This window comes from Marmota monax, unplaced genomic scaffold, assembly GCF_021218885.2.
Source record: "Marmota monax isolate L192 unplaced genomic scaffold, Marmota_monax_Labrador192_F-V1.1 WCK01_AAM20220418_F8-fsc00092, whole genome shotgun sequence".
Classification (NCBI taxonomy): Eukaryota; Metazoa; Chordata; class Mammalia; order Rodentia; family Sciuridae; genus Marmota; species Marmota monax.
The window spans coordinates 693,493-721,431 of NW_026692583.1; the positions used below are offsets into that span (position 1 = coordinate 693,493).

The window sequence follows — 27,939 nt, forward strand, 5'->3', positions numbered from 1 at the left end:
GGGCAGGAGAGCCGTGCCTGCGGACATAGCAAGCGGCTGGGGTGGCCGAGTGAGAGGCTGAGAGGACGTGGCCTTCCTGTGGGCCAGGCTCAGCCAAGGCCCCACAGGCCCGTCCTTGGTGGACCACGGCCGAGAGGGAAGAGGCTGGAGCCCAAGGGTGCTGCCAGGCAGGGCCCGCCAAGCTCCAGGGCCCAGAGGTGGGCATTGCCAGCTGGGCTGCCCAGAGCTGGCAGTTGCCAGGCCAGCATGGGCAGCAGTCTGGCCCTGGGGCTGGCGGCCTGTCCAGGTGATTCCCCAGGGGGTGACAGCGCAGGGGCAGCAGCTAGGGTAGCGCTTTGAGGTGAGAGCTGCAGAAGAGGCGGAGCCAGGAGGGGTGGGGGCAGGGCAGCCCTGAGGAGGTGTTTTTGGGCTCAGACCTGAGTGACAGGCAGAGCCAGGCAGCTGCCACAGGGAGTGCAAAGGCCCTGGGGCAGGAGCACTGTGAGGTCATCAGGAGGCAGGTGAGCCCTGAGAGCACCCCTGAGGAATAGGATAGGGAGCCAGAGCACCCAGTGTTAGGTGAGGACCAGGGATTTCATCCAGGCCTCCAAGAGGATCTGATTTAGAATTTACAATGGAGTACGTGCCCAGCAGGTAGCCCTAGGCCTGGCCAGGCACCGCCAGTAAATACATAGGTGGCGCCTTGGCACATCTTGTGGGCGGATGCTGAACCTTCCTCATGGGATGCTGGTGCCTGGCCTGTGGCTGCCCCGGCTGCTACAGGTGCCCCTTGGCACGGTGTAAATGAACACTCTCTCCAGGCCCCTCCACGCCCCCCATCACTGATGGGCTGGGAGGGGTCACCTCAGCCACCTCCACATCTGGTCCCACTGATGGTGGGGCTGGCACAGGGACCTCGGGCAGAGAATAGCCGGGCTCCCTGGGAGGTGGCTGGGAGCAAGCCCAGGCCCTCAGGCGGGGGCGCCTCTGGTCTCCTGTGCTCTCTGTTGCTGTCGGCTCCCGCCTTGTCCCTGATGCCAATCCAGTAACGAGGACGAGATTTTGAGAGAAGGAAAAAGAAGGCTCATTGCTTTGCTACTGAAAGGAGAGACCCGGGACTCCTGTCCCTAAGGCTGGATTCCGCCATCAGCAGGAACAGGGGCTTTCACAGAGGTGACCCCCAGGACTGCATTCCAGGACCCCGTTGGGGTTGACATGCACTTGTTGACGTGGGAGAAGGTCATTTCTGAGACCTTCTGGGGGACTTGTTCCTGGGACGGGAAGAAAGGTACCCGCCCCCCGCCCCCCCCCCCCCCAGATTAGGGAGGGAGGCATTAGGAGGAGCAGGGAGAGCGGAGGAGGAAGAAACGTCCACCCTAGAGATCAGGCCAGGGCTGTGTCCATGGCATATGGTGGACATGGTTACATGTGGGTCCTGAGGTGGTATTCCTGTGAGTGATGGCCTTGTCCTGGCCACACAGCAGCCGGGACCCTAACCCCTTCAGGCTGGTGCCTGCTGGCTCCATCACACCTGTATTAAAAGACCCCCTAGATGGCATGAGCAAGTCCCGGAGGCCGGGCAGCCACTGGAGCTGCCTCTGCCGGCAACACCCCGGCCCTTCCCCCTCTGAGGCCGATCCCGGGGACTCATGTTGTGTGGGTGGCAGGCCCCAGGGTGCTCAGCAGGGTGTTGCTGGAGTAGTGAGGTGTCGCTCTCATGGGCTTGGGGAGCTCTCCTAGTGCCCCTGTATTTTGGGGGTGCTGGAGCCCAGGGCTGGCGCATGCTTAGCAAGCCCTCTGCCAGGGAGCCCCTACCAAGTTATGCCCTCCTCAGTTTCCTAGAACCCACCCACCCTCCCTCCACCTTCCCCTCCTCCACCTTCCCCCCAGGGAAGATCAGTTCCTCCCCACACCTTCTGAAAGCCCCCGGGCTCTGCCCGCCCTGAGCCAGGGTGGCACTTGGAGCGGGGCGGGCATCCCCTCACCACGGCCTCTGCGTACGCAGGCCCCTCCCCGAGTGACCCCTTGATGAAGGCATCACCTGAGCCTTGGATTGGCCCAGAGGCCTGTTCCCCAGCCCCTTCCTGTCAGCTGGGAACCTCTGCCTGCCCTGTCCCTGTCCCCCACCTGCTCAGTTTCAGTGCATGCTTCGTATGGTTAGGCCTGGTGTCCCCTTGGGGTCACCAGGTGGTGATGTCCTTTGGCTTCAGTGGTGTGGGAAGGAGCCCATAGTCCTCCAGGCGGAGGTGGGAGGCCAAGCCCCTGTCTGGGCCTCCTTGCTATGTGACCTCGGGCAGGTTCCTCAGCCCCTCTGGGTCTTTGTGTTCTCCATAAGGTGGGTGACACCAGGATTCTGGGAGGAGGAGGTGACAGCCTCCTCAGATGCCAAGTGCTGGCTCCTACTAGTCCTTTTTGCGGGAAGCAGGCTCCCTTGGGGAAATCCCCAAGGCTGTGGGTCGGCTTGGGTTTCCCGCAGAGCTGTGCTGTGGTTGGGGACCACCCTGACCGGGCCCTGGGCACACAGTCCACAGTCGGCCTGGCTGATGGTGGGCATGACCTCTGTGCCTGGAGAGGGTCGTGGGCGTGGCACCCTTGGGGCTGTCTTGGGGTCACTTATGCTGGGATACAGGCTCCCATGGGTGGCAGGGCTGCCCCGGCAAGGGTCCCTTGTGTGCCCTGAGAAGCGCACCCTGAAGTCCTTGACCCTCAGTGTGGTCTGAGGACCAGCAGTGGTCATATCCCCATCCTCCTGGGAATCTGCCTCTTCCCGGGGCTTGCAGGGGGCGGGACTGGTGCCCAGCAGTTTGCCCCCCCCCCCCACTTTTGCTGGGGGGGGGCAGCTGCCTGAAGGCTGGAGAGCAGAGCAGAGCTGGGCAGGTGCGGCTGGGTCCCCCCAGCCACAGGCCGAGGTTCTCCCTGCCTGGTCCTTCTAGAGGACGTGTGTGCACCCTGGACTTGAGTCGCAGCTCCCAAGTTTGGGTGCCCTTGGGATAGCCTGGGAATTGGAACCAATAAAGGTTGGTACCCAATGGGGACCCTGGTGCTCTTGGTGTGGGGTGTGCCCGGGCGGCCGACTTTGCAGCTTGCCCCTGTGTCCAGCAGTGCACGTCTGTGGTCCCATGGGGGCAATGATCAGCGTGGTTAGAGCCTCAGGCCCGGGGGCTAGAGCCAGCAGCGCCCACCTGCACCTGGTGGGTCCTGAGCAGTGCCCACCTGCACCTCACGGGGACTGTGGTGGGGCCTTCGGGGCCGCCTGGGTCCACGGGAGCGGGGAACAGGCCTCCAGGTGACTGCAAGGCCCAAGGCCCACGGTCACATCCTGGAGGGCATATCCTAAGGCCGGGGCTGCCTGGCCATTCTCCCTGTCAGCAGCTATGGCGACACAGGGTGGGGGGCGGCATGTGGACCTGCTGTGAGCCCTGGCCCTGCTGGTGGCCAGCTTAGTGCCCACCCTCCCGCTGCCTCAGTTTCCTCTTCTGTGAAATAGACTAACGTGGAGGAGTCCTGCTGGCCTCCAGTGGTCGGTGGCACACAGCAGGCCTGACAGGGGCCAGCAGAGCCTCCAGGGGTGGACGGCAGAGAGGGGTCACAGGAATGCCTCACGTCCTGGCCAGGGGTGGTGAGGGGAGACCCAGCTAGGGCTTGGGGACCGTGGGTCTCCCCTCACCACCCTGGGCCACCAGGTGAGACTCAGTTGGCTGTGCGGGGTGGACATCCGCTGTGTCAGGCCCATGGCTGAAGCCCTGAGGTGTCAGTGAGCCCCGTCGGTCAGGCCTAGGGGACAGTGGGCAGATGCATCAGGGCCACTGCCCCCACTGGGAGGGTCAGAGGGAAGAGCTTCTAGAGGGAGACACAGCTGAGGACGGCCTTGGAGTGGCCAGGCTTCCGGTGATGGGGCCCCTGGGTCTGGGTGCTGGGTGCAGGTGTTCAGGGAGCCAGACAGCAGAAGTGGCCCGTGAGGCGGCCTCCCCTCATTCTCCCTCCCTGGGTCCTGCCACCCCCTCTCCACCCCATTTACCCCCTGCCCACCTCAGGCACCCGTAGCCAGGGCATGTTGTGGAGTTACCAGGGCCACTGTCCTGGCCCCCACCTGCAGGGACAGCTGTAGCGGAGGTGCTGCCTGCTGGGCGTCGCCCTGGGAGCCTGTGCTGGCTCAAGGACACCTGGCAGCCTGCGAGTTGGCAGGCAGGGGCAGGCGCAAGGCCCAGGGTGGGCAGAGCTGCCGCCTCAGCGCCCACGGGCCTGGCACAGGTCAGGCCCTGCGGCCGTGCAGTGTCTACCTGGCCCTGTGCTGTCCCCACCTGGCGGAGCTCTGTTGGCGCGGCCTTGCCTGATGGATGCTCCTCCCCTGGGTCTCTCCCTGGTTGGGAACCCGGTGTGACGATGTGACGAGCCTGACGTCATGAGCCTGGGGCACACAGCCCTTTCCACTTGGCTCTTGGAGGGGGAGGGCCTGGCGAGGTGACTACCTGCAGGGAGTCCTCCGGTGACTGAGGAGAGCCAGGGTGGCCTTCAGGAACCAGCAGGGCGAGGGCAGCAGGCAGGGTGCGGGAGGAAGCCCTCAGTTCCTATCTGGAGGGCAGGTCAGCAGGCCAGCGCGAGTGACACCAAAGTTGAAAGCTGTAGTCCCCAGTGAGGAGGTCGGCCTCCCCAAGCTCCTTGGACCCGCCTTATGAAGCGGCCTGTTCCCTGACCCCTGACCCCATGCAGGAGGGAGCGCCGCAGCCCGGGCTCAGCGGCCACCTGCCTCACACAGGCCCAGGGCTTCGGGGGACTCTAGGGAAGGGGGTATCCCCCACCTTCCTGTGTTACAGACCTGGAGAACCGGGGTAGAGGTGGCCTGAGCTCCCTCCGGGCAGGGCTCAGTGTCGGGTGGGTCCCAGGTCTCCCTCAGGTGGGTGCCTCGTGCCCCCCCAACTCTGGATGCCAGATGCCATCCTTGGTGCTCCGTAAGGGGCCTCTGGCTCGGGCCTCCAGCCCCTGGTCAAGGCCCTCTTGTGTGCTTCTCACCATCAGGTAGAAACCAGAGCACAGAGAGGTCAATACTCTCACCGAGGGTCACACAGGCACTGGGCATAGGAGGCAGGGTGCCCCCTCCAGTGCTTCCCACACCCCCCTGCAGGGCCCTGAGCCTGGTCCTCCCTCCCCTGCATGCCAGTGGTGCCCAGCGGCCCCCCAGCCACTGCTGGCTATCTCCTTGCCCCTGTCCCTGCCCACTGCATAAAACCACCGGTGGGGCTCAGGTGTACAGGAGCACCTGCCTCATCCTGCTCTCCCACTCACCCTACCTGGGCCGCAGCAGCAGCAGCAGCAGCAGCAGCAGCAACAGCAGCAGCAGCAGCAGATGCCCCGCAGCAGCCAGGAGGAGAAGGAGGAGAAGGAGAAGGAGAAGGAGGCGGAGAAGGAGGAGGAGAAGCCGGACCTGGAGACTGACAGGGAGGAGCTGGTCAAGTAAGGCTCTAGGCCCTGTGCACTCGGGATCCTTGGGGAGGCGGCGGCTTTCCCCTTGCCCTCCTCCCCCGCCCACCCTCCTGTCCTCCACCTGCTCCCAGTCTCCTTGGGGGAAGGTCTGGGGAGCCGGGTTTGGGGGTGGCTGGTGTGCTCCCCTGGAGACAGCAGTGTCAGGCTGGGCTGCATCCAGGCATAGCCTGCCGGGCCTGACACCTCCCCACCTGCCAGGGGCGCAGGAAGTCAGCCAGCTGGCGAGGGGGCAGCCGGGCGCCAGGCACCAGGAGCGTGGCTTCAGGGAACATCTGGCTGGCCTCCCCTGCCTCCCACGCCACCCAGCCGGGCCGTCCAGGAAGACGAATGGCAGGCACGGTGGTCAACCTGCACAGTCACCTTCCTGAGCCAAACCCAAGGGCATCCAGCTCAGGTTGAGGCCCCTGCACCAGGCCAGGCCTGTGTAAAACCTGCAGGACCCCCCTGTCCCCTCAGTACAGGAGAGCGGGGTGCAATGGCTGGACAGTGCTCTTCCAGGTGGGCACCAGGCCATGTACCAAGAGCGCCGGTCCTGTGCCCAACTTGACCGCTGGGCAGTCCATGAGCGTGGGTGGCTCTAGCCCGCGACCTGCGCTGGGTTCATGAAAGAAGGTTCAAGTCGTGAGAAAACGAAAACGCTAGGGAGTTTTAAATTAAAGAGAGGAGACTCTAATTACCTTTAAGCCAGCTCCAGGACAGCTCCTCCCAGCTCCAGTCTCCAGCCACCTTATGTGGTAGCGAGGTTTACTGAGGAGGCCAGAGAGAGGAGAGAGAGCGCGCCAGGGAGTGGACTTTTATTGGGGAACAAAAAAATTCCAGGGAAAATCCCATCCAATGAAGGTTAAGGGGGGCAGCATCCCAAGGTCAGGGGTGCCGATTGGGTCTTCAGGGCAGTGGCCAGACACGCCTCTGCGCGGACAAGCCCTCGGACCTGAGAAGGGTGGGGCAAGCTCTGACCCAGCTGTGCCTAATCGCCTCTCGCCCAGCCAGGGAGGTCACTCAAATCACCTTCGGGGCTGGCCTCCCATAGGTGGCGCTGCAGACCCTGCCCCAGCCTCCCCCTCCACTGCCCGCAGAGAGTCCAGCCTCACTCCTGTTCTCCTCTTGGCCTTTAGGGAGAAGACCGAAGACACCTCTGGGGAGGACAACGATGAGAAGGAGGCCGTGGCCTCCAAAGGCCGCAAAACTGCCAACAGCCAGGGCCGCCGCAAAGGGCGCATCACCCGCTCAATGGCCAACGAGGCCAGCCACGAGGAGGCGGCCACCCCCCAGCAGAGCGCCGAGCTGGGTGAGGGCCGGGCGGTGGGTTTTGCCTGGGGTTTCTGTGCAGCATGAGTTCAGGTCCCAGCATTATCCGCTGGACTTGCTGTGTGACCTAGGGCAAGCTCCTCAGCCCCAGGGCCTCGTGTCCTCTGTGCCGCCTCTCACTTTGGGGCGAGGGTAACCGATGTGTCGGGTGGGCAGAGCGTGGAGGGTGCTGGGGTGCAGGCCTCGGGGTGTCCCCTGTGTGACGCTGGAGGACGGTTCCCTGGGTCAGCTCTGCCGTTTGGCCTGGTCCACATCCTGGCAGCAGCTGAAGGGTGACTAGTTGCTGCCCCTTTTGGGGCCTGGCCTTGACCCCTCCGCAGCCCGGCCTCCGCCCTGGCAGGCCCCTGAGCTCCCACATTCCCTCCTGAGCTAAAGGAAGGGCCCTCACTGCTCAGCAGGTGGCCAGAGACCAGGCCTGAGTGGCAGTTCCCAGGTCCGCCACAGGGGGCAGCAGGTGCGCGTCTGTCCCTTCGGTTCCCCTTTGGTGTTTGGGGCCAGCCCTGTGGGGACCAGGTGAAGCCCGGCCTCTGTCCAGGGCTCCTTCCTGGCGTGGGCCAGTGGGGAGAGGCTCAGCCTCCAGGCTGCCTGGAGTCTGCCCTACCAGGCTCTTCCGGGGGCTCCGGGAGGCTAGTTTGGTCCTGCTTTGTACAGGGGCTGTTCAAGGCTGGGTGGGCTCTGGCCTCTTGAAGTCACAGAGGTAGCTGGGGTCTGAGCTGAGCACACCAGCCGCAGGTCTACCTGCTTCCTGGATGTTTGCCCGCTGCCACCCTGTGTCGGTGTGCCTGGAGGCCCGTGGTGGAGGCTCACCTCCCTGGTCTCTGAGACAGCCTCCACTGGAGCCCAGTCCGGCTCAGGCCTGTCCGCCTGCCTCAGAGACCCTGGGCTCCAGGGAGGCTGCTGGGGTGGCCTCTCCAGATTGAGGTCCCTGGCCACATTACCCCTGCTGGGACTGGTCTCCTGTGCCAGCCTTTGTGGGCCACCTTCTGTTGCTGAGTCCATGGAGTGGGTGGTCCCTCAGGGCAGCTAGGAGGGACGGCTGGGCTCACGTCTCGGGGAGCAAGGAGGGGCTCAGAAAAGGCCACAACAGATGAGCGGCCACCTCTGCCCCAGCCCAAGGCGAAGTGTGTTCCTTCTCAGTGACGCCAGGGGCCGGGCTTGTCCTGGGAGAACATGACCACTCTCCAGGACCAGAGTCCTTGACCTGGGGTGGTCATGCCTGTGGGGACCTTAGGTCCCAGCGGGAGTGGGCTGTGGGCATCCTGAGGCCGGGCCTGGGAACAGCAGAGCCCAGGAGCAGGGCACAGTCCAGCCCGAGTGCAAGCCAGGCCCTGGGAGCTGCCACCTAGGCCCACCCTGTTCCCCTGCCTCAGGCCATCCCCAGGAGCCACCCTGTTCAGGCAGAGTACAGGCAGGGATGGCCAGCATAGCCAAGGCCACTCCAGTTTTCCCACCTGTGAAGGGAGTGGTTTCAGTTGTCCCAGTGTGGCACGCTGAGTGGAGGCTGTGAGTGGAGGTCTGTGGCTTGATTCAGCCCAGGTCTTGCCCTGTGTGTGGCTTGAGAGTCGGAAGCTGCAGCTGGTGCCGGCTGGGAAGGGCCACCTGAAATGCAGCTTCTCCAAGGGGGTCAGAGAAGGGAGGCGACCCTCAAGGCCCCTTCCTTCCCTGACTCAGAGGAGAGGGAGTCTAGGCTTCGGGAAGCAGGGCAGGGCCTCCCAGGCACCTGCTGACCGCTTTGCCTTCCTCCACAGCTTCTATGGAGATGAACGAGAGCTCACGCTGGACCGAGGAGGAGATGGAGACAGCCAAGAAAGGTGGGCTGCAGCCCTGGCACTTGGGGGGGGGGGGGCTTGGCGCCCGTGGCCTGGCCCAGGGCCAGGGTGGGGGCTGCTGCCCCTCCGAGCCCCTCATCGTCCAGAGAGAATGGGTCTGAGTGACTCCGTGTGACGTGGAGACCCAGCCAGGAGCACATGGCCAGCTGTGCCACGGGCAGCACTGCTTCTGTTATCTCTGTGGACAGGGCAGCGCAGACCTGGGCGATCCAGGGGGTCAGAGCTTGCTGGAGGCCACCAGGGTCATGGGCCAGTGACATTTACAGGGCTTTTGGTCTCCATGGGCATGGCCAGCTCCAGTGCGGAGCTCGGGAGACCCCTCCTGGGCGCACAGGTGCTCCCATCTGGAAATATGTGCCAGGGCCAGATGTCCCTGATCCCAAGGGCGAGTCCTGGAGAGGACGGGGCCACCTACATGTCAGGGACAGGTGGGGAACGCCCACACTGAAGAGCTGGAAATGGAACTGAGATTTGGCATCGCCAGGGGGTTGTGGTGCAGATGCCATCCCAGCTTGCTGGTGACCTGCGATGTGCAGGGGATGGATCTAGGTCGTCCAGCTCTTGGACCCAGTCCCCACCTGTGCAGCCCCCAGGGTAGGCTGGGTGGCAGGTGCTCACATCCCTGGTGCCGGTCCCATGGCCCTAGCCTGGCACTGAGCCCCACTCACAGGCTGTGGCTGGTCTCTGGGCTTTGACTTGTGCATCTGAGTGGGACTGGTGTCCGGGCTTCTGCCAGGGGGACGGGGGTCTGGGTGTAGGCGTCCAGGTGTCTGTGAATAGGAGAAGCATGCCGGTGTCGGTGGGTAACGGGGTGTCCTGGTGTCCAGATATAGGTGTCCTGGTGTCCGGGTGTAGGTGTCCTGGTGTCTGTGGGTGACGGGGGTGTCCTGGTGTCCTGGTGTCTGGGTGTAGGTGTCCTGGTGTCCATGTCCTGGTGTCCAGGTGTCTGTGGGTGACGGATGTCCAGGTGTAGGTGTCTGTGGGTGGGAGGGGTGTCCAGGCTGCTGGGCAGGTCTGTTGTCCTCCTTACTCCCTGCCCTTCCCCCTGCTCCCGGGTGCTGAGGTGGCTGGCAGTGCCCCATTCCCCACTTTGCCTGGTGGCTGTCATTTACCTGCCCCTGACCTGGAGGTGGCCCTGTCCCCGTCCCACATCATAAACAGGGACAGGAGCAGAGGCTAAGGGCTGCTCCGAGGCTTGGAGCTGGTGCTCGGGGATGGGCAGCCCTGGCTGCCGGCTCTTGTCCACAGGCTCTGCCAGGCTGGGGCTCTTGTCTGCAGGAGGTGCGGGTCTCGGCTCGCGGTGCAGCAGGTGGCCTCCTGGAGGGCTGGTGCCTGGGAGCGGCCTGGGTGCGGCTGTCTGGTCCCGCCCTCACCTAACACCTTGGCCCAGCTGCCGAGAGGCTGGGGCTGAAACTGCCCAGTGGGGCCACAGAGCTGAGAGGACCCTCCTGCCCCCACGCTCCTGGACCGCTGCCCTTCCCCTCGGGGGCCTTCTGGACACCGGCCCCTCTTCCCAGAGGTGGGCTCAGAGGAGAAACCCAGGACCCCTGGCCCTGCCCTGCGTCCTCTTGAGGATCGAGGTGCTGTCTGGGATGGCAGGGCTACTGTGTCGGTCTTTATGTCCACCTTGTGGCTCCCGTTGCACATCCTGAGCAGGCCGGTCCTTTGCACTGAGTTCTGGTGGGGGACACGTGCTCGTGGTAGTGTCTGGAATGAAGCCTGCGGTGGCTTTGAGCAAAGCCCTCCCCCAGTCCAGAGCCTTCTCTCTCCAGAGCAAGTCCCATGCCCATTAGCCGCCTGCACCGGCCACACCCCCGGGCTAATGGCTCTGGGCCCCTGGGACCCGCTGTTGAAAGCCTTGCTCCAGCCATGTCGGGGTCTTTGGTGTCCTCAGGTTCACTGCGAGGTGTCCGCGGGATGGGCCGCATGTGCTCATTCGATGGCTCCTCTGTGGGGGTGGGGGGCCGTCCCTGGCGGCTCCTGTGTTCTGGTGAAGGGCTCACGGCTACTGACCACAGGTGTGTCCTGGGATCTCCACCTGTTGGCCATGGGACTACCCCGGCTGCACGCGTGGGGGTCTCCACATGGATGGCCCACGGCCTCTTGGGTCCTATGTGCACGTCTCTGTCCTCACCGCAGCCCACCGCCGTTGCCTGGACACCGGGAGGTGGCCGCCTTCTGGTTCCCAGGAGGGCAGACCTGGAGGCGGGAGGGTGGCGGGGATGAGTCACCGCGAGGCCTGGGTGCCCCGGCTGTCTCAAGGTTGGGTCTGCAGCCTGGTGAGCTCATCCCGGGTCCTGCCTGCAGAGATGCAGCGAGGGCCCTGGGTCCCTGAGCGCGGGGCCTGCTCAGTGACATTTATGATAAAGCTGGAGCGCCAGTGTACCCAGCTGCCGGGAATCACAGCGATCTGCACGATCACGGCTGGGTGGCTGCTCACGGCCATCTGTTCCAAGTGGGGGTGGGGAGCCAGGTGCTGGCAGGGGTCCCTTCTCCACAGTGGGCATGTCCAGGAGCCCCGGCCTGGCCCTCAGAAACCCAGAGGGAGAAGGACCCAAGAGCCAGCTGTACCCAAGGCAGATGGCATCCACATGGAGCCAGGGCACTGGGGTGGAAGCCAGTCCCCACCCGTCAGGGAGCCCAGGAGCCCAGCAGCCGTGTGTCCCCAGGTTTGGGACCACAGAGCTGGCCAAAGCATCTGGAAAGATTTCTAGCCTGGACTCAGGGTGAGCAGCAGGAGAAGAGTCTCAGCCTCCACACCTCCAGGCTGTGTGACCTCGGCCCAGTCAGCCGACCTTTCTGTGCCTGTGATCTCGAACTTACAGGAGGCCAGAAGTCCAAGATCAAGTGTCAGAGGGCCTATTCCTGCTGGAGCCCCAGAGGGGCCTGCCTTATCTCTCCACCCTTGGGGTGACCGCTTCCTGTGGCACGTGCCTCTCCCGGTGGTGTCTCTGTGTCTGGGTGCCTCCCTGTAGGGACGACCTTGTCTTGGCCACCTTGGCAGAAGCCCCTTACCTGAATTGGGCTCACAGGTTCTGGGTGGGCAGGATGGGGATGTGCCAGCCCAGCATGGCTACCCCGGGGCTGGGGTGCTAGCCTAGGAGCTGGGGCAGGGGTGGCTTAGGCGCACCGAGGTCCCCGCCACTCGTGTCCTGGCCCGAGCCAAGTGCGCTCAGTCCTCTATATGCAGCAGGTGCTTGGGTGGCGCCCTTCTTGGGTCCGAGCTCCAGCTCCGCCCCTCTGGGTCTGGCCCTGACAGGGACCGCACCTTGGGGCAGCTGGGGCGAGCGCCTGCCCAGCAGGTGTTCGGGAACCGCTGAGGCGTCCAAGGCCAGGGAAGGCTCCCCAGGGAAGGCGCCAGGGCGGGCCCCACAGCCCCAGGTAGCGCTGCCCGGATGCTGGGCACTGGGGTTGGGGAGGTGCGTCTTCCCGCGGGCTTGGAGGTGGCTGCTGGGGGAGTTCCTTGACCTCTATCACAGCCGTGGAGTCCTGGGGCTGGGATTGGGACCAGGCCCTCTAAAGCATGGTTGGCCTGAGGACTGAGGACTCATCCAGTGCACTGTTACCAGGTAAGGAGAGAGGGAGGGTGGCCCAGCAGAGGGCCCGCCGTGTGCAGGTGAGGGCTGCGGAAGCCCGAGGAGGAGGTGCAAGGGCCACTGGTGGAGTTGGGCTGTTGTGAGAGCATGGGAGGCCCTGGGGGCCACGGTCACTGGTGTGTACAGGAGGTTAGGGCCACCTGCCCTGGGCCCAGTGCCACGCTGGGTGGGAGGAGCTGGCCCCTGCTGCTGGGATGCAGGACTCTGGTTCCCCTGAGAAAGCCAGCCTGGCCCAGAGTGTGGCCCTGTGGTGCTAGAGGCCCGGCCAGCCCGCTGCTCCTCCTATTGTGGAGGGTGGGGTGGGCTCCGCCCTTGCCCTGCCCTGCCCCTCCCTGGCCTCCAGGCAGTGGGAGGAGAGCCCGCTGGCCTCAGCCCTCCTGGGGGCTCTCATGGTGGACAGAGTTGAGGGGAGACTGAGGGGAGACGGGAGCTTGCGGATAGCCCTGGACCCGAGTCCTGCCCGGCCACCAGCACTGGGTCAGAGGCTCATGCTGTCCCTGAGGACAGGCCCCGCCAGGCTGATCTCCCGTGGCCTGGGCAGCTGGGGCTCGTGCCGTGGCTCACACGTGGGGGGCCAACGTGTCCATTCACACACAGGCCGACCGGCCTGGGGGGTGGGTGACCCAGGCCGATGGGCAGGGCTGGGGACCGAGGCACTGGGAGGGACCGATGCAGGTCAGCTGCTGGGCCGGAGCGTGTCAGCCTGGGCCACACCTGGGGACACTTGTCTGGGCTGAGGAGGAGTCGAGATCCTGCGGCCAGGCACCCTTGCTGTGCTGGGGTGGACGTGTCAGTGTCCAGGTCGGTCCCTGCGTGGCAGGGCCAGAGCTGTGCCCCTGTGCAGTGGTGACCGCATGCTGTGCGCCCTGGCCACTATGCTGTGATGCGGCAGAGCCCAAGCTGGGGCCTCGGAGGAGATGCCTAGCCCTGTGGCCTGGGTCCCCTGGGTCCCTTTCACTGTCTCCTGTCCTTGGAAGGGCAGCCTGGGGTTCTCCAGGCAGAGCCAGCGAGGTCGGGCCAGGAGGCCTCTTTGCATTTTAATGATTGTGTCCTTCCTGATGTCCTGGAAGGGGTGGCCTTGGGGACCCTGAGGCCAGAGAGGAGGGGGCAGGGCTCAGGCAGGCCAGAGGGGAGGTGGGCGGTAGGGTGGGGTGTGGACCTCAAGACTAGCAGAGGTGGGCCTGGGCCTGTTCTGGGTCCCAGGGGCTCTGTCCTGGGTCCCAGGGGCTCTGTCCTGGCTGGTGCTGCTGCCCCCCCCCCCCAGGTGGGGGTCTCCTCTAAGGCAGGGCTGCTGGGCTGGGGGTTTTGTTTTGCAGATGAGCTTCTCATGCAGGCCGGGGTGGGGTGGGGGTGGGGGTGGGGCCGTGCCCCTTCTGCCCTGCTGCCCCTCGGGGCTGGACTCTGGGGAGAGCCCTGGACTAGGGTCTGCGCTGGTTTCCAGGGGAGGCAGCTGGCCCCGGGGACACAGTGGGAGGGCCAGGTGGGGTTCCAGGCAGGACTGTGGAAGCCCCATTGGCCCAGGTTTGGGGAGGACCCAAGTAGGACTGTTGCAGGAGCATCAAGCCCTGGGGACCGCCTCACCGGGGTGGGCAGCGGTCGAGATTCTTGGAAGTCAGCTGGTCCCAGGCCCTAGGTGGGCGAGGAAGCTGTCCCTGTGGCCGGCCCCCCCCCCCCCCCCCCCACCGCTGTGGACCCCTGCAGAGGGGCGCCCCTCACCCGCACCCCGCCCCCTCACCTTCTCTTCAGGCCCCTGCTCACTTCCTGTCTGGGTGATTTCACTTCCTAGTTCCCAACTCTTCAAAGTGAAACTCCTTCCTTAGAAATTAGAAGTGGAGCTGGGGAATCCAGACCGCAGGGCCAGCTCGGCGTGCTACGGGGAGGAGTGGCTTCTACAGCGGGACCCTCCTGGTGCCCTGCCAGCCTAACTTCCCAGGCGAGGAGCAGAGGGCCCCCGGGGCGTCAGCTGCCCCAGGCTCAGGCTTGGGTGCCTGGCACCTTGTAGTTCTTTGCCTAGTGCCTCCTGCGCGCCCGATGCCCCCGGGGTAGACGAACAGCCACCGTGAGCATGGAACAGAAGAGCCCATTTCAGGGGGGAGAGATGCCACCAAGATACTACAACTGAGGGGGCCGTCCCCCTCGGTTCTGAGAGAATGCCGGTCCCCACCTCCAGCAGGTGTGAATGTCCCGGGACTGCTGGTAGTGCCCTGAGCCAAAGCCAAGGCCGGTGCCTGTCCTGCCTGTCCTGGGCCCTGGAGGCCTCTGGCCGCCCTCCCCAAAGTCTCCGGTCCTCATGGGAAGAATGACACGGTGGTGGCCTCCCAAGCCGAGCCCTCTGCTGCATGGTGTGGATGGTGTGGCTCAGCAGGATGGGCCTGGTCCCACTGGGACCTGCTGCTTGCCTCTGCCCTGGCTTCTGTGGCAGGGTGGCACGGCTGAGGCGAGGGAGCAGGGCAGGTCGATGACCGAGGCACAGAGGTGGCGCTGACCTGGATCTCACTCCAAAGTTCAGCTCAGTTGCCGTTCAGCCTCCCGGAGCCACCTGGGGCTGTTCAGCAGGTGTCCCCGTGCATGGGCAGTCCTCCAGGTCTCAGAGGACTGGAGAGGCAGCTGTGGCCCTAGACCCTTGGGCAGCAGGGCCCGTAGGGGACCCCAGACCTGCCCCACCCCAAACAGCTAGAGGCTCCTCAAACCCCGAGCTTCCTCCTGGAACACAAAGCCATCCCCTGCCCACTGGTTGCCCCCTTCGGAGGGCCTGAGTGGCCCAGTAGCAGGGCAGGTGGGGGGCAGACAGCAGGTGGAACTGGCAGGGGAGGGGCAGCAGGAGACGCGAGTGCTCCCAGTCTGCAGGGGAGAGCGCTGCCTCTCTGGAGCCCTGTCTGTTCTCACTGTGGCTGACGCCAGGACGGGGAGAGGAGGGGCCGTGCCAAGTGGGCCCGCCCCTCCTGGGCCTGGACCTCTGCCACGCACCCCCGCCCGCCGCCCGCCCGCCAGCCTTGTCTGGAGGTCACATTCAGTCCTGACGCGGCTCGCTGGGTCAGGCAGCAGGAGGAGCAGAGGGAGCAGGCAGCAGGCTGCTCAGGGTGGAGGTTTTCTCCAGCTTGGGTGTCGGGGACTTCTGACTAGTGTCCCTGGCTGTGTCCTCCCGGGGCATGTGGGTGCCTAGAGGAGCAGTGGACACTGCACCCTGGTGACGCCTGGCACAGGGGCGCCCTGCACGCACAAGTGACGGCACCTTGCCCCCCTCCCCCGCAGAGAAGGCGCTCTCAGCTCCTCATTGTCAGAGGTGGCCGCTCCCTGGGAGCCCTGGGCCACCAGGCGCTGGGCTGAGCTGCTGCCGCCCGCCCTCCGAGCGGCCTCCGCCCGCCCACCCCTCCCCTCCTGGCCGCCGAGGCTGAGCCGTGAGGAGCAGAGCAGCCGCAGCTCCGTGGCCGCCAGCTCCCAGCCCCGCTCCCTGGAGCATCCTCCCAGCCGGATGTTTCCGGAAAACTTGGCCGAGGGGGAGACGCGGATAAGAGGATGTGAGTGAGTGGCCCCGGGGAGGGGCAGGGAACTGCGGGTGCCCGGGGACAAGGACCTTGATGAGGCTCTCAGGAGAGGGCAGCTGGGCAACTGGGGGTGGCAGGAGGACATGGAGCCTCGTCCAGCGGGGACCCCTGGAGGGAGGGGCTCCTGGGTCTGCAGGGAGGGCTGGCTTCTGTTGCCGGGCATGCTCTGCGGATGTCCCCAGGTACTCGGGCTGGCTCTGTGGCGGGAGCCTGAGGCGCTGCCCTCTGTGCTTGGACATCAGCTGGGGCCCCAAGCAAGCCCCAGGAAGTCCATGCCCCAGAGGCCCTGGCCAGTCCTCCCCACAGAGGCACAGGGGCGCAGGCCCGTCCAGGGTCTGGGGCACCAGGTCTCAGGGAGGCAGCCCCTGGTGCCCCCACCCATTGGGGGAGTGCGTGGAGCAGCTCCGGCCACCTCCTTATTCATTTGTGGAGTTTAGAAATGTCAGCCTCCCTGGGGTCTCCCCGCCCACCGGCCCATCCCTGCAGGCCCAGATGGGAGACCTGCCCCCGCCCCCGGGTTCCAGGCCCACGGTCCTCCTTGGCCGGCCTGTTTGCCTGGACTCCGGCTCCAGCTGGGAAGTATAAATAAACGCAAGTCCGTCCGCTGGTTCTGGGGCCGCAGCTGCTGCTGGCGCGGGCAGCAGGAAAGGTCAGGGGCTGAGTTACACTTGATCCCACGCCCCGGCCCCCCCGCCTGTCCTTGAGGAACCCTGAGGAGCTGGTGTGGGCCACGTGGCTGCTGTGGCCGCTGCAGGCAAGCAGGTGGCCTGTCCAGCGCCACCCCCACCCACAGGCCCAGAGGCCAGCAGAGCAGGAAGCGGGCCCCACACCTCCTCTGCCCTGTGGCCTGTGCCGTGAGCTTGGTGAGGTGGCTGACCCCCTGAGCCCCAGCTCTCCGTCCTGGGGGTGGGAACATGGCCACAGCCTGGACAGGAAGCAGGGGACTCACCAAGTCCCTGGAGGGCTTGGTCACAGAAGGCCCACTCGGCCCCCAGGGGTGGTCGGTTGGGTTTGTGCTGCCGCCGTGTGGAGCGCGGTGGTTGTGGGCCAGACGGGCTCAGGCCTGAAGGAATGATCGGGTGGGAGGTGGAGGGAACCCTGGCCCCGCCCCTGAAGGGCAGCTTGAATGACTGGAGCCAGGCCGCCTAAAGCTTGCCTGCAGGGTCTCCTGTCATAGTCCTGACCCGTGTGGCCCTGGGGCTCAGAGACCCCCTTCCATCTCGTCAGCCCTGGGAAGGTGGCCAGCCTTAGCTGCAGGGCCGCTTGGGCCAGGGCGGTCACCCTGCTGGCGTCGGAGCAGGAACACGGGTTGGGCAGGTGGGCGGCCAGGCCTCTGAGTGCAGATTCCGTGTTTCTGCTGAGGTTGAGGTTGGTAGCCTCCAGGGCAGGAGGGGCAGGTGCAGCGGTGGCCCAAACTAGGGAGAGCAGGGACTGCTGTGGCGGCCTTCCTCACACCAGGTGGTCTGGGAGGCTGGGGGACGCTCTGGGCACTAGGCGCCTGCGGGCAGATCCACTCCCGCTGCTGACCAAGCCAGGTGGGCCTCGTGGCCAGTGGGCCTCTGGGTGACCCCTTAGCCTGGGTGCATCCCGGCCCTCGCCCTCCCCTTCCCGCTCGCCCGTGGTGTGGCCGGAAGGCAGTCCCGTCTCCCGGGGCCTCGGCAGCTGGCCCGCAGGCAGCTGGGGCGGGGGGGCAGCCCCCAGATCCTGAAGGGGGCCCCTGGCCCTATGCCTTCCGCTGTCACCCTGTTCCTTGAGCCCAGGCTGTCCCCAGCCTCACCCACGCCTCTGCCTGCAGGTCTCCTGGAACATGGCCGGAACTGGTCGGCCATCGCCCGGATGGTGGGCTCCAAGACGGTGTCGCAGTGTAAGAACTTTTACTTCAACTACAAGAAGCGGCAGAACCTGGACGAGATCCTGCAGCAGCACAAGCTGAAGATGGTGAGTACGCGGCCAGGGGCGGCCCTCGCCTGCCCACAGGCTGCTCCCAGCCTGGTCCCAGCTCGCTCCCAACAAGGGAAGGAGCCACACGGGTCTGCGCTGACTCAGCCAGGAAACCGCGGCCTCAGAGCCTCGAAAGAAGGCCCAGGAGCCCATCAGTGGCCGCTGCCCTCGGTCAGTGCCTCAGTGGGAGGGAGCTGGGCTGGGGGCCTCGAGGGCTGGAGGCCCAGATGGCCTCCCAGGGCCCAGACTCCCTGAACAACTGTTTCTGGGAGTTGAGGACCATGTGGGGAGGCCACGTTGTCTGCCCCTCCTCCTGCCCACTCCCTCCCTCTTCATCTCCCTTGGATACATTTGATGAGCATTTTCACGATTTTAAAGCTGGGAACAAGCTCAGCCAGGCTGCCGGCCAATAAGTTGGGGTGTGAGCCCCAGGTGAGAAGCACTCCCCACCCGCCTCCCCGCGGATCTGCTGTGGCTCTGAAGGCTGGAAAGGCGCCCCCCACCTGGCTGGACTGAGGTGGTGCAGCACATTCTGGGCAGCTGGTGTGCTAAGTGCAACCTGCTGAGGCCCAGAGAGGGTGTGCACGTCACACAGCACATGGAGGCCGGCCCGGGGTAGCATCACCCATTAGAACTGTCCTCAAGCCCCACTCACTGAGAATTTGAGGGCCCCATTCCAGCCCTCCTGGGGGGTTCTTTCTGAACCACGTGTGCTGTTGGCTCCAGGCCAAGGGGAAGCCGTCCCATGTCCCTGGCACTCCACTCAGGCAGGGCTCCCTGCCCTTGCCCTCCAGATGGGGTCTTAAGTGGTGCCTCGGGAGTGGGCTTCGGACAGGGCCCCTTGTCTCCTGGGTCCGCAGGGACTTCAGGGCAGACGGCTGACGAGGCGGGGCGTGACCTGGCCATGTCTGTGTACCAGGTCAGGAGTTGGAGGTGGTCAGCACAGGACAGCCCAGGGGAGAGGGTGGCCTGGAGCCCCTCCTGGAAGCAGCGTCCTCCTGCCCCCGCCCATTCTCCTGTCCTCCCTCCCCGCGTCCCGGCCTCCACAGCTCCTGCCTGCCCCACCTCGGGGCTCTGGAACCCTGCCACTGGGCTGTCCCCAGCCTGGCCTCCCCCTCCAGCCCTCCTCAGCGGCCTCCCCTTCATCCCCATGGACCCCTGGACCTGGGGACTTGGGGTCCAGGGCCTGAGGCTCCCTCGGGTGAGTGCCCGCCTGCCTGTCTTGCGCTGCGAGCCCTGGGCTGGCCTCAGTCTCTTCCTGTGAGGTGCTGCCCTCAGGGGCGCTGCTGCCCTCGGCTCGGGTGGGGAGGACCCGGTCCGTCCCTAGGAGGCACTCCGGGTGACTGCCCGCTTCCAGCTCCTCCTGTTCCGTGGGTGTTGTGCAGCAGTGGCCACGAGGGTGTGGGTGGACAGATGGCAGGAACTCCAGGCCAAGAAGGCCCAGGCACGGGCCCTGCTGCTCAGGGTCTCTGTGGCCTCCACCAGGTGACTTACCCTCTCTGTGCCTCTGCCTCTCCACCTGTGACGGGGACCACGCAGCACCTGCCTCCCGGGCTGTGAAACAACAGCTTTGGGTTAACGCCTGTGGGTACTGGAGGGGGCCGGCAGGTCACTAGCGCCCTGCCCTAGTGACGTCTGCAGGGGTGCTACGTGGAGCCGTGCACATGCCGTGACAGCCGGCGTGTGGTCTGGAGGCCCGTGGCTCGGGTGCGTGGCCTCACTCTGGGCCTCAGTTCCTGTCTGAGAGACGGGAGGAGAGGACCCAGGGCACTGGGTGAGCACTGTTCATGCCATGGACCCCTCCTGAGCGCCTGCTGTATGCCACAGAAGCGACAGCAGGTCTCCTAGGGACAGGCGCTTGGTGGGGTTTTCCTACTGGGTGTGGGGAGCCATTGATGATTCTTGAGCTGAGCAGCAGCCCACCCAGGGCTGGACTCAAGGTGGACTGTCCCGGAGCTGGATCAGAAAGGGCCCTCTGTGTCCCCCTCTTGGAATGTGCAGGATGTTGGGCCCATCACCTCCGGCCTGTGGAGGAGGCATGGCCAAGGGGAACCCTGTCCTGACAGGACCGTGACTTAGGAGTGTGGGAGGGTCCTCTCACCCAGCTGGCCTTGAAGGAGCCTGGTGAACAGGGGAATCAGAGGCACAGAGTTGAGGGAGGCCCAGAGCCCGCAGTTCTGTCCCGACTGGCGGCCCTTGGGCCGGGTGACTGCCCTGTGGCCCCTCAGACGCCCCTGAAATCAGCACCCCTGCCCCTGCACCCTCTAGCCCTGGGGAAGAGGCAGGTCTCCGGGTGGCTCGTCACCCTCGGCCAGCAGGGAGTCGGCGGGCACCCCCACCTGGCCCCAGGCCTGGCCTGGATGTGGCCGCCACAGGGTCAGCAGGAAGCAGGGCTGGGAGGGCAGCAGGCGTGTGGCTCCTATGTCCGGAGAGGCTGCCCTCCCCTCCCCATGGCCGAAGGTTGCCCTCTTCTCCCATCTGGGTCCAGGCCCCAGGGCTCAGCTTCCAGGACTCCCAGGCCCAGCCAGGCCTCGCCTGTGGTCTGTCATGGGCTGCACAGACCAGGTCCAGGCAGAGGCGGTATGAACTGACCTCACCTGGGAGCTGTGTGGTGTCGGGCAGGTGTCTTTGCTTCTCTGAGTCGCGTCCTCATCTGTTGGCCGTTGTGGTTGCCTGTTCTGTCCAGGCGCTGTCCCTGGTATGGGAGGAAGGGAGCTGAAGACAAGCCGTGCCGTGTCCTGGGGGAGAAGTAGCCCTAGAGACCAGAGCACAGGGGTCCTCTCAGGATGTGTGGAGGTGGGGGATGGGTGGACAATGACAGGTTTGGGATGGGGCGGCCACTCAGTGTGACAGGGAGGGCCTCTGAGGCCTGTTAGGGTAGGGAGACGTGAGCCCTGTGGCTGTCTGGGAACGGCCGTGCCAAGGCCCTCGCCCAGGCCCTTCCAGGTGGGCACGTCATGCGTCCAGCAGTGCCCGGGGGTGGGAGAGGTGGTGGGGACTGGACACAGTTGGGCTGGAGGGTTGGAAGTGGGACACCAGCTCTGCGAGGACTGTGGGTCCAGCGAGTTGGCACCTGGGATGTGCCTGCTGCACACAGTAGGCTCCGCCTGGGGTGCAGAGGTGGTGGCAGGCCGCCCGCCACCCCTGTGCTGTCCCGCCTCAGGAAGCTGCGGTGCTGCCGCAGGAGGGCCACCCAGGCCAGCCTCTGGGGCCCTCAGGGCGTCCACCTAACCACCTGTGTCCAGGGCTCAGTGACCTCCCTAGAGAGGGTCTTCTGTCTCCAGGACACTGTACCGGCCCGGTGAACCGTTCCTGCCAGGCCGCGGCGTGCCCTGTGCCCACGCTGCCTGGGCAGCGGTCGCCCACATCACCCAGTGCATCGCAGCGCGTGCCTGAGTCCCTGTCGGCTAGAAATAGAACGGGGAAGCCGGGGGGACCTGGGGCCTCGCCACCACAGAACTGCAGGCCACGACTCTTGTGCCTCCGGGCTCGCGCCAGGAGCCCTCCCAGGAAGGGCTCGGGGAGGGAGGGCTGAGGCTGCACTGGGGGCCTGCGTGGGCAGCAGAACTGGGCATCCCTGTAATGGGGCTGTGGACGTTGGGCAGGGTGGGGCTGTGGCCCTCTGGCCAAGCGTTGGTGACGGAAACTCTGACTAAACGGCAGGCAAACGCTTCCCCTTCCCTCTGGCCCTCCCAGTGGCCACACTGGGACCTTGTCCACTCAGGAAGGGGACAAGACAGGAAGGGGTCCCACCCCAGGCTGCAGCTGTCCCCGGGGACATCTGGAGCCTGACCCCTGCTCCCCTGAGTTCTGCCTCCAGCCTGGCCGGGCATCAGCTCCGGGGGCAGGTGCTGCCTTTCTGCGTAGGGTGGTCTTAGGCATTTCGTAGCTTCTGTCCTCTTTCCCGGAGACCCCGGAGTGCTCAGGCTGCGTCCCTCCTGTCATTGCAGGCTGGGGACACAGGCCGCTCCCTGCAGTCCCTGGCCCCTGGCCCCCAGGCCCTCTCCACACATGCCCCGAGCTGATGGCTGCCTGGAAGCTAGTGAGTCACAGGGCAGGTGCCTCCTGGTCTCGGCCTGGCTTGGTGAGGGGAGATGTCCCTCTGGGAGAGGAACAAGGACAGGAGCTGTCCCCAAGCATGCCAGGAGGTTGAGGGCTTGGCTCCGTGTGAGGGAGGAGGCGGGGGGGGGGCATGGAGCGTGGTACGGCCAGCGGGAGGCTTCACCACATGTGCTTCTTTCTGTTCCTCGAATGCGCCCATATGTGGCACCACAGGGCCTTTGCATGTGCAGTGCCCTCCCCGGGCTGCTCTCTCAGAGCTGTTCCCGGCCAGTTCTCTCTCCACTCAGGTCTTGATTCTTGTGCCAGCTCCCCGCAGTTTCCCTCCCTGACCGTCCTCTCTCAGGCAGCCCTCGGGCCCACACCCTGTGCCCCATTCCTGAGTGGGTGAGGACCTAGAGGACACAGCCCTGACCCTCCCAGGGCCCTGCCGGCACCTGCGTCTTCCGGGGCTTTTGCCTGAGGGCAGCGGCCTTTCCTGCCTCACGCCCTGTGTCCCGTGGCCCCTTTGCAGGCCTGTCCCGTGCTAGCCTGGCCTGGGCCAGCTGCCCACCGACCAGTGGGCCCACAGGGAGCCCCGGGGCTGTGGTCTCTGTGCTGCGGGTCCTCCAGGTCCTCACCCACTCAGGAAGGGCAGTGTGGCTGGGGCCGTGCCGGGGTCGTGCCAAGGACATGGTGGACGAATGAAGCCCTGGTAGAATGTGGCCCTGAGTGGAAGGTGGGGGAGGTGGCCCTGCTCCTATCCCTTGCAAGAAAAAGCTGCAGCCAGGTCCTAGGCCTGGGGAGGCCCCGGGCGGCCAGCCCTGGCTGTGGCCCTGAGCCCTGCTGTCCGGTGCCCCAGGAGAAGGAGAGGAATGCCCGGAGGAAGAAGAAGAAAGCCCCGGCCGCTGCCAGCGAGGAGGCGGCCTTCCCGCCCGTGGTGGAGGATGAGGAGATGGAGGCCTCGGGCGTCAGCGGGAACGAGGAGGAGATGGCTGAGGAGGCTGAAGGTGAGTTGGCGCGGCAGCCCAGGGCAGTGGCTGTGAGTGGCCGTGACAGCTCCTCCGTGCCTATACCTGGTGACGTCCCCCTGGGCCAGCAGAGGACACCCCGCACTCGGGACCGTGCTACCCGCCACCTGTCCGGTGCTACCTGCCACCTGTCCCGTGCCACCTCTTGGCAGTGGATTTACTTTCTGAGGTGGTTTCTGGGGGGAGCTGGGTCTAGTCAGCGGCTTTAGTGGACACGGATCCCGGAGCTGCGCTGCCTGCGCCTCTGTCTATTCCCGAGTCCAGACTCGGGTGGGCAATGATGGCGCCGCTTCCTGCCGTGGGACCGAGGTGCAGGCAGCTCAGGGCCCCAGGTCACACCTGCACCCAGCCAGCTGTCCTAGTGGAGTCCTCACGGGCTTGGCAGGGAGCATAGGGACAGAGTAAGGTGACAGTGTAGGCCACCAGGCAACCTTTGGCACTCAGAAGGTGGGATTTGGTCACAGGAGATTGTCACACCCCCTCAGTGGCAGAGATGGGCCCTATAAGACGCGCTCTGGCTCCTGGTGTCTGTAGACCCTGACACCTGACCCCATGCCCCCAGTGACAGCCTTGTCCACCTCGACCCCCACCCTGCCCCCTTTTTCCCTGTCGGAGCTGATGGCAGCCCTGTCCCCACCCGCCCCTAGAGCACCTCTGAGGACCTGCTGCTTAGCCGGGCCCCCTGCCCAGTCCCCTGACCACAGCACCCCGCCAGCCCTCAGAGCCCTGCTCCTCCTGCCACCTGTCGGGGGCTCCCTGTTGCTCTCTGTCCCCATGTTTAGTCTCCCGGGCTCCAGGAGCCTGGGGAAGGAAGGCACCAGCCCGGCCTCAGGTGGGCTGCACTCTGCCCCAGGTGTCCGCTTCCAGGTGGAACAGGGTCATCAGGTCCTCCGGCTGCTTGGGTCCAAGTCTGGGGCGGGGCGGGGACAGGTCTGGCTGCCTCCCTGCTATGGGTCGCTCCCCAGGGCAGCCAGGAGTGCTAGCCAGGCCCTCGGGGCATCCTCCTCCTCTGTCCCCTCCTGCTTTCCCTGTGGGCAGGCTGGGCTGGTGGAGGGGAGCCAGGCCCCGCCGTGTCGGCCAGGAGCTGGGGTGGCAGAGCTCACATGGGGTCGGGGCAGGACCCGTCTGCCAGGGTTGAGGCTCCTGTGTCACCTCGGAGCCCCCACAGCTGCAGCCTGGCACCCAGCTGGTCAGGGCTGAGGAGGGCCGGGTGGGGGCCGGGCTGCCCCGCAGAGTCTCCCAGAAGACCCAGCCAGCACCAGCAGCACTGTGCAGCCCTGGCGGGGTGGGGGCTCCCCCAGGACCTGTGCTGTGCTCCCTGCCAGGCAGTCTTGAGCTGGTCCCCCCTTGTCACACAGCCTGGAGGAGGAGGTGGCTCATCCCGGGTATGGATGAGGAGGCCGAGGCTCTCCCCAGGCAGCAGTGCCCCTGGACACTTGCTAGAGGTGCTGGTTCTCAGCCCCTCGCTGCACCTGCTGGATGCTTGCTGTGCTGTCCCCTTTGAGGGCCTCTGGTGAAGGCCTCTTCAGAGCAACGGGGAACAAACTACGATTCAGAGGGTTAGACGCTGGTCTATGGGGTATGGTCAACTCCTGTGCTCTGTTGTCCCACTGTGAAGGGGAGTCACCACACAGGGAAGGAAGTCCAGTGGTCAGGGACACTGGCTGCCAGGTTCAACACCCTGTGTCCTTGCTTTGTGGCCTTGAGCAACTCGCTCAGCCACTCTGTGCCCCAGTCTCCTCATCTTGATGGAGGGCTCGCCGTCCTTCCTGGGGGCTGTCGAGCTCAGTTGTCATGTGTGACAGGCTTTGCATGCAGCTTAGCGTGGTCGCGCGTCTATGTCAACTGGTGTCATTTCTGGAAGGGGAGGTGGCCCTTCTCTAGGCCCTGGAGGGAGGAGAGAAGCAGGAAGTGCCGAGGGACAGTGGGGGCAGAGGAGGCTGAAGGGAGATTGCTTGTGGACCCTAGCAGTCCCTGCAGGCCTGTCCCTCCAAACCCCACCCTGGGGTCCTGGGAACCTGGACCCATGGAAGGCCTCTCAGAGGGGCCAGACCTTGCTGCCCATCCTGTGTGGCCCTGTTACTGCCCAGCCATGGACAGGCCTGGACCTGCCTGCCTGGGGTTGCTGCAGGTCCTGTAGCTGCTGGTGACTAGCACCGCGGGGGACATGTTGGTCATGGGTCAGGGCTGTGGGGCGCGGTGGGCACCTGGCTTCTGACCGTCTTGACTTCCTTCCAGCTGTCCACGCCTCTGGGAACGAGGTGCCCAGAGGGGAATGCAGTGGCCCAGGTAGGAATGTGGCGGGCTGGCCCCACGGGGCAGGGCTCAGGTGGGAGGGAGGCCCGTAATCACCTGTCCTCTGCAGGAGGCCCCCTGGGACCCCACTGTGCCTGGGAGCGCTGCTGTTGTGGGCCGCCACCCCGAGCCCCTGCCTGCCCCTGTTCCCTGCTGTCCCCGGCCTGCTCCTGCCCATCCTGCCTGGGGAGGAACCTTCCCACCTTCCCTGAATTGGCCCTGGGGACCCGCCTGGCCTGCTCTCCTGACCTGCTTGGCTACAGAAAATGGGGGATATTGAGACCCAAAGATGGGGTGGTGGTGTCCAGTCCCCAGCCTTCTCTGCCCTTGTGGTGTGCCCACCACCTCCTCATGCACCTGACCCCTGCACGTTGCCAGGTGTTGGTGGGTGCCTGGTGGCCGTGGTCCTCCGCAGGCAGTCCCCTGCACTGCCCCTTGCTGGCTTGTCCACCTGTGGGCCAGGCGCTATTCTCGAGAGGTGCCCCTGTCCCTCCCCCTCCTAGGGTGCCAGCCAGTGGGGGCAGAGCCACACTGGGGCTCGGGTGGGGCCTGGAGGCCTTTCAGAACCGGGCCTGACTCCTGGCCCCAGGCCCAGTCCCCCTGCTCATCCCTCTCTATTCCGTGTAGCTGCCGTCAACAACAGCTCTGACACGGAGAGCATCCCCTCCCCCCGCACCGAGGCCACCAAGGATGCCGGGCAGAGTGGGCCCCAGCCCCCGCCGGCCCTGGGTGCTGCTGGGACCCCCGCTGAGCCGCCCACCCCTCCGCCTGAGGACGCCCCGGCCCCTGCCCAGCCCACCCCAGCTGCAGATGCCAGTGGCCCCCCCACGCCCCCACCTGCTCCCGCGTCACCTGCGGTGCCCCCTCCTGCGGCCCCCAAGGAGGAGAAGGAGGAGGAGGCCACCGTGGCACCCCCAGCAGAAGAGAGGGAGGAACAGAAGCCCCCCGTGGCTGAGGAGCCTGAGGGGGACGCGGGGAAGATGGAAGAGTCTGTCTCAGTCCCCGAGGAGCCCGTGCAGGGTGACTGCAAGGAGGAGGCCGAGGAGGAAGACCCGGACAAGGCCAGGGCTGGGGAGGCCAGCACGGAGGCCGCACCCGAGGGGCCTCTCAAGGTGGAGAAGAAGGAGGGCGGGAGCCGCAGAACCCCTGCCAAGGCCTCGGGCGCCCCCCAGGACAGTGACTCCAGTGCCACCTGCAGTGCCGACGAGGTGGACGAGCCTGAGGGAGGGGACAAGAGCCGGTGAGTAGCCCGGGCGGCCCCCTCGAAGGCTTCCGAGCTCCGTGGGTTCAGGCCAGCCCTGCCTGTCCCCAGCACCTGTGGCCATGGAGGGAGGGGTGTGGGCTCGAGTGGGACCTGGAAAGCAAGAGCCCTGGGGGCTGCGGGGAGCGCTGGCCCCGCAGCTCTGAGGAGCAGGTGGGAGGAGCCCTGCGGTCACCTGTCCTCTGCAGGAGGCCCCCTGGGACCCTCCTGTGCCTAGGGAGCACTGCTGTGCCCAGGTGCGCACAGGACCTGCTACTCTGACAGCCCTGCAGGAGGGTCCCCCTGCCCCACCCGCCCTGGTGGCCGCCCACAGCCCTCAGCTGGGCAGCACCTCACAAGGTCACGGGCGCAGGTACCGGGGTGATCACCTGAGCATCTGGGGGACCCCCTGCTGCCCTGCTCTTGGTGGCAATGGCAGGTACAGAGGCCTGGAAGCTGCCTGACTCATTTAGGGCAGTGGGAGGACTCCAGGTGCCCGAGAGCCTGGGCCATGGTCTGCCCTCTGCAGCTGGCCAGCTGCCGTGCATGGAGCTGAGTGGGTCAGGCAGGATGGTCAGGATCTGGTGTCCTGGGGTGGTGACGGACCACCACAGTTGGTAGCCACCAGGGTGGGGAAAGCGCGGGTTCAGGAGAGTGGGGCCACTCAGCTCCCCAGCCTGGGCTCTGGGTGCAGCAGGTGGGGGTGTCCCCGAGGGGTGCCCTGCAACTGGGCAACTGGAGGGACGCACACTGGCCAGGGACGCGCCTTGGCAGTGGGTCTTCCTGTCGTGGCGCACTTGCTCTGAGGGCCCCTGCCCTGGCCGACACGGAGGACCTAGCCCTCCAGTGCAGGTGCTGACACCCGGGGCCGTCCACCCGCTCAGGGCCATGGGGCGCTGGAGGGAGAGCCGGGAGGCCGCGGCTTCTGGACGGACGGGAACCATGCCCAGCGAGGCAGGCGGGTCATTGTGTTTTGACTAAAAACAGTGCGGACTGTTTTCTCTTCTGGAGTCTCGGAAAAGTTCCGGGCAGCGCAAGGGAGGAAACGCTGACCTCAAGGTCCATGCAGGGCCTTTGCACCGCGTGATTCACCCTGGGCGTGGGGGGGGGGGGCATTGGTACAGAGATCCTTGCAGCGCCTAGGGCCCCTGCATTCCTCAAAAGGAGGTGACTCTGTTGTCTCTGCCTCCTGCGCCTGGTCCCTGGGGCCCCGACAGATGGGAACCTCACCGCGCACGTGTGCCCATGGCCTGACCGTAGCCCTTGGCTGGGCAAAGACCTGGCTGGCAGGTTTTTTGAGGGCACCAAGTTCTTGTGCCTCTTGCCCAACGGGCGTGGCTTGGAAAACAGTGCTCAGGGCAGGGCGGGTTCCCCGGAGGGCGGAGGCCAGGGCCTGAGCTGGGGAGCAGGCAGGGGGACTGCTGTGCGCCCAGCTCCGCTGGCTGTGAGTTCAGAGCCTTGGAAACAAGTCCTGCTCCCAGGAAGAGCGCTGAGCTGTGGGCAGTCTGCTGATAAGTGGCCTTCTGGAGGCTGTGTCTGGGGTCCACGTGGCCTTCCCAGGCTGGACAGCTGGAGGTTGCATCCCAGCAGCCCTTGGGCCTGGTGCCCCTTGGGGTGCTCTCCCACCCCATCCTCGGACAGGCCTGCCTGGGACGT

At 65.8% G+C, this 27,939-nt stretch overlaps 1 protein-coding gene across 20 annotated transcripts in view; it reads left to right on the forward strand.

Annotated features, from left to right (window-relative positions):
• Ncor2 (nuclear receptor corepressor 2) overlaps positions 1-27,939 on the forward strand; it is a 142,856-nt gene that overhangs the window by 85,570 nt on the left and 29,347 nt on the right. For 17 of the 20 annotated variants that reach the window (XM_058579774.1, XM_058579775.1, XM_058579773.1 and 14 more), the window contains 7 exons: positions 5,279-5,430; positions 6,576-6,748; positions 8,517-8,579; positions 17,534-17,676; positions 22,580-22,727; positions 24,987-25,037; positions 25,671-26,283. In XM_058579774.1, coding sequence (XP_058435757.1) covers positions 5,279-5,430; positions 6,576-6,748; positions 8,517-8,579; positions 17,534-17,676; positions 22,580-22,727; positions 24,987-25,037; positions 25,671-26,283 — 1,343 coding nt within the window. The remainder of the gene's footprint in view (positions 1-5,278; positions 5,431-6,575; positions 6,749-8,516; positions 8,580-17,533; positions 17,677-22,579; positions 22,728-24,986; positions 25,038-25,670; positions 26,284-27,939) is intronic. The other 3 variants (XM_058579778.1, XM_046446016.2, XM_058579783.1) reach the window with 2 other exon arrangements.